This window comes from Polistes canadensis, unplaced genomic scaffold, assembly GCF_001313835.1.
Source record: "Polistes canadensis isolate GaletaPanama2010 unplaced genomic scaffold, ASM131383v1 scaffold_234, whole genome shotgun sequence".
NCBI classification, from domain to species: Eukaryota; Metazoa; Arthropoda; class Insecta; order Hymenoptera; family Vespidae; genus Polistes; species Polistes canadensis.
The window spans coordinates 101,901-106,186 of record NW_014569781.1 but is presented as its reverse complement, the minus strand read 5'-3'; the positions used below and the strand labels follow the sequence as shown (position 1 = coordinate 106,186).

At 30.1% G+C, this 4,286-nt stretch overlaps 2 protein-coding genes across 2 annotated transcripts in view; one reads left to right on the top strand and one right to left on the bottom strand.

Moving 5' to 3' along the window:
- LOC106790376 (cyclin-dependent kinase 4-like) overlaps positions 1 to 4,286 on the top strand; it is a 26,387-nt gene that overhangs the window by 2,582 nt on the left and 19,519 nt on the right. The window lies entirely within an intron of this gene.
- Positions 1 to 4,286, bottom strand: part of LOC106790374 — a 29,431-nt gene that overhangs the window by 21,112 nt on the left and 4,033 nt on the right. Inside the window, exons 2-4 of the mRNA XM_014755197.1 lie at positions 1,886 to 2,195; positions 1,439 to 1,774; positions 1,120 to 1,367 (exon numbers count right to left, since the gene is read on the bottom strand). Coding sequence (XP_014610683.1) covers positions 1,120 to 1,367; positions 1,439 to 1,774; positions 1,886 to 2,195 — 894 coding nt within the window. The remainder of the gene's footprint in view (positions 1 to 1,119; positions 1,368 to 1,438; positions 1,775 to 1,885; positions 2,196 to 4,286) is intronic.

Here is a 4,286-nt window from a genome sequence, read left to right as displayed (position 1 = left end):
GTGTAGATAAAAGAGTGCACTTTAATTTAATATAAGTTTCATTAAAATCTATTTGCAAAAAGTATAAAAAATATTTGCCAAAATTTTTCAAAGAAATTGCAAAGATGCACAACTTACAGCAGTGCATTCTTTGCCATTTTATGAACCTTTGCAGATTGATTTATAACTCAAATTTGTATTTTACGTGTAGATAAAAGAGTGCACTTTAATTTAATATAAGTTTCATTAAAATCTATTCGCAAAAAGTATAAAAAATATTTGCCAAAACTTTTCAAAGAAATTGCAAAGATGCACAACTTACAGCAGTGCATTCTTTGCCATTTTATGAACCTTTGCAGATTGATTTATAACTCAAATTTGTACTCTACGTGTAGATAAAAGAGTACACTTTAATTTAATATAAGTTTCATTAAAATCGATTTGCAAAAAGTATAAAAAATATTTGCCGAAACTTTTCAAAATAATTGCAAAGATGCACAATTTACAGCATTGTATTCTCTGACATTTTTTGAACCTTTGCAGATTAATTTATAACTCGATATGGTATTCTACGCGTAGCTAAAAGTGTGCACTTTAATTTAATATAAAAATCATTAAAGTTTATTCACTTTTAGTATAAAAAATATTTGCCGAAACTTTTCAAAAAAATTGCGAAGATGCAGAATTTACAGCATTACATTCTCTTACATTTCCTAAACTTTGCATGTTAAATTTATAACTCAAAAAAGTATTCTACGCATAGACAACAGAGTATACTTTAATTTAATATAAGTTTAATTAAAATCTAATTACTTTTAGTATAAAAAATATTGACCAAAACTTTTCAAAGAAATTGCAAAGATGCACAATTTACAGCATTGCATTCTCTGACATTTTTTGAAATTTACATGCTAAATTTATAACTCAAAAAAGTATTCTACGCGTAGGCAAAAGAGTGTACTTTAATTTAATATATGATTTATTAAAAATTATACACTCTAAGTATAAAAAATATTTATCAAAACTTTTCAACTTCTTTGGAAGGTTCTTTGCATTGATGAGAATGCCGAGAAATTACTAACAATAACTGAATTCCGGCTATAACGGTAACATATATATATATATAATTAAAATATATACCAGGCCTGTTCCAGGACCAAGGACGATTTCCCGAAGGTACAATTTGTTCCGGCAAAGGTACACCATTTAAGAAAGGCCTGATCGGTCTTTCCGGTGGTAATTGATTAACCAAAGGCCTATCAAGACTTGGTGGTTTATCAAACGGATAAGGTGTATCAGGTGGAGGTGGAGGATTCATTCCAGGTGTATCAAAATCCGGTGGCAAAGGTGGAACATCAGAAATTCTTGGTGGTCCCCTATTGTTGATCCTAAAATATCAAATTAGTTATACGTGTGTGTACGATGAGTTTTATCCATATATCCTTATAAAATTACTAACCTCGTAGCTTGGATTGGTCTCAAAGGTCTTACAGTATTAGCAGCAACATTGACGTTGCCGTTCAACAGTTTAACTATACCCGTAATGATGTCCTGAATATCAGGATTGGCTTGTCTACCAGGCAAGGCAGTTTGTAGAATAGGCGGTGGTGCATGTTCGCTATAAATCTTCTCTTGTCTTGGTTGTCTTGCTTGGTCTATTCCTTGCAAATAGTGTACTGGTTGGTCTTGGATTCCAACCGGCAGCTGATGGGGCTCCGTCAAGAGAATCTGTCGTCCCTGCGGAGCCCCCTGTCCTTCCCCCGAAATCGAACGACTTGTCGTTGGTATTATATTTCTAAAAATAAATTTCAATTGGGATTTTTTAACATATGATACACATTATATTATCCTTATTATTATCACTCATAAATGTTTTATCTACGTAACATGAAATAACGATCATTACCGATAATATTCTCCAGATTTAACTTCGATGTTATTACCGTCTATGTGATCGACGTGTTTAGAAGAAGTTAATTGATCGATAGATTCATCAAGATAAGATTCTCCCAAATCATTTTTATTATCGTAACTATAAACACTCTTAGAAGTTTCCAATCGAAATGCTGGTGAGGTTCGTTGAAATGTCAAAGATTCTTCTATACGATCTAAACCCAAAGTGGTCCTTTGAGGGGTCTTGTACGAGCTTGCGCTTAATACCAGATCATCTTGCAACGATTTTGATGATGTTCGATCGTTTTTTATTGCCAAGGTTGCTGAAAAGTATCAATAAGATATCATTCCTAGGTAATTAATGTGATAACGGAAATGTGTAAGCTAGTCAGGACACCAAACAAGAGAAAACCTGATCCCCCTGTCCCCCCCCCCCCATATATTTCTTTCCGTCAAAGGGCAAACGTGGACGAGAATCAATCTAAAAGTGGTGGTGATGGTGGTGGGAGCAAAAAATCGATGAGATCGAGGAACGATTACCGAAACGAACGGTACTCGAGCGGTTGACATTCTCGAGGCTGGTGTATCGAACTCTTCGAACTACCGCTTTGACGTTCTGACGTCTTTGAAAGTACGATTACTCTGGATTCTTTCCTCTTTCTCTCTACTTCTTACTTTTTTCCTTTTTACTTAAACCCTTTTACGGTTCATTCGTACGTTCATTGGTTCATTTTTACAACAATGCATATACTATATCAAAAACATGTCGGTCGAGTACATATTGTATAGTATAATTTATAATATATACTTTTTTTTATGAAATTTTCATTAGTTTTATTATTTTAATTAGAAAAAAAGAAAAAGAAATATTATTCAATTATTTTGATTGATTATACATTTAGTATTAGGTATATAAAGTCATCCTATTATTGCATTTTTAGTAATTAAATATATGAAAATAATGTGTTGAGGTTAGGAAATTTTCTAAATATGACTGAGTCGATAAAATATCGGTCAAGTTAACTAAAATCATTTACAGATAGTTATTTTATCGACAATTATACTTATTCGATCTTTCTGTATAATATTTAATCCAATTAATAATCAATAAATAAAATGATCTATTTCAATTAACTTCCTATATATATATGAAATAAATTTTACAAAGAAACTCATAACTGCAATCCGCGTGGAAAGTGTGAATATAAGGATAAGAAATTTAGAGAACAAGCCTCTCTCATCATTTTTCTTAAGTTCTCTATTCCATTCCATTCAACGAAGCGCAACGCAATTTAAGTGAAACTAAAACTTTGCTATAGGATCCGTTGCACATACGTATACAAAGGATATGGTTGTATATCGCATGCATATATTGCGATCTTGTCGATAACATCCAATCCTCGACCTAAATTCCACCTTTGAATCTATTTAATCCATTCAACCCCGTTTAATTAACCGTTTCTATGATACACCTTGCCAACAAATTTGTATTTTGTTTTTTTTTTATACAAAGATAAAGATATATTATAGAATGAATGAAATAACGAGATTAGGAAATAAATATTAATTGAATAAAAATTTTAATCTGACGAGAAATCAAACAAAATCACGAACCGTTCGTTTCTTTTTCAGTTCTGATTCCTTCAGAGGTTAGATTGTGTTACAATCTATCTCTAATTGGTCATTAAGATCCAATCATAATCCACGAATTAAACTTACTGTATATCATCCCGTTTTGTTTTTTTTTTATTAAAAAATATTATATAACTATTTAATATTTCAATGAAATAATGAAATATTTTTTTCTTTTCTGTCACAAATGTATAAAATTGATATTCCTCTATCTAATTAAAATTTGACTTCATTATAATATTAAGTGTAACACACCGAGAAATGTAACGGTTACCTACGTAGAGTATTAAACATTCTTTCTATGTTTCTTTAAGATATATATATAGTAGAACCGTGAGAATGTTAAGCAAATTGCAAAGCAGACTTGTCTTCTTGTATCTTCATAGAACTGCATTCCATTATCTAGTACTTCAAACTTTACGTAATAGATACCTGCATGCAAACCTAATTTACAGATATACTATAATATACTCGATAATTATTACATTCATTATGTTGTTAATCTCGTTAAAATCCTACTATAAATATAACAAATAATATTACTCTCATGTTTAATTATAAAAATTAAATAAAAATTTATAAACTTATTTTATATTTGATAATTATTACATTCATTATGTTGTTAATCTCGTTAAAATCCTACTATAAATATAACAAATATGTTAGATTATAAAAATATAATGAAAATTTATAAATTTATTTTATACTCGATAATTATTACATTCATTATGTTGTTAATCTCGTTAAAATCCTACTATAAATATAACAAATAATATTACTCT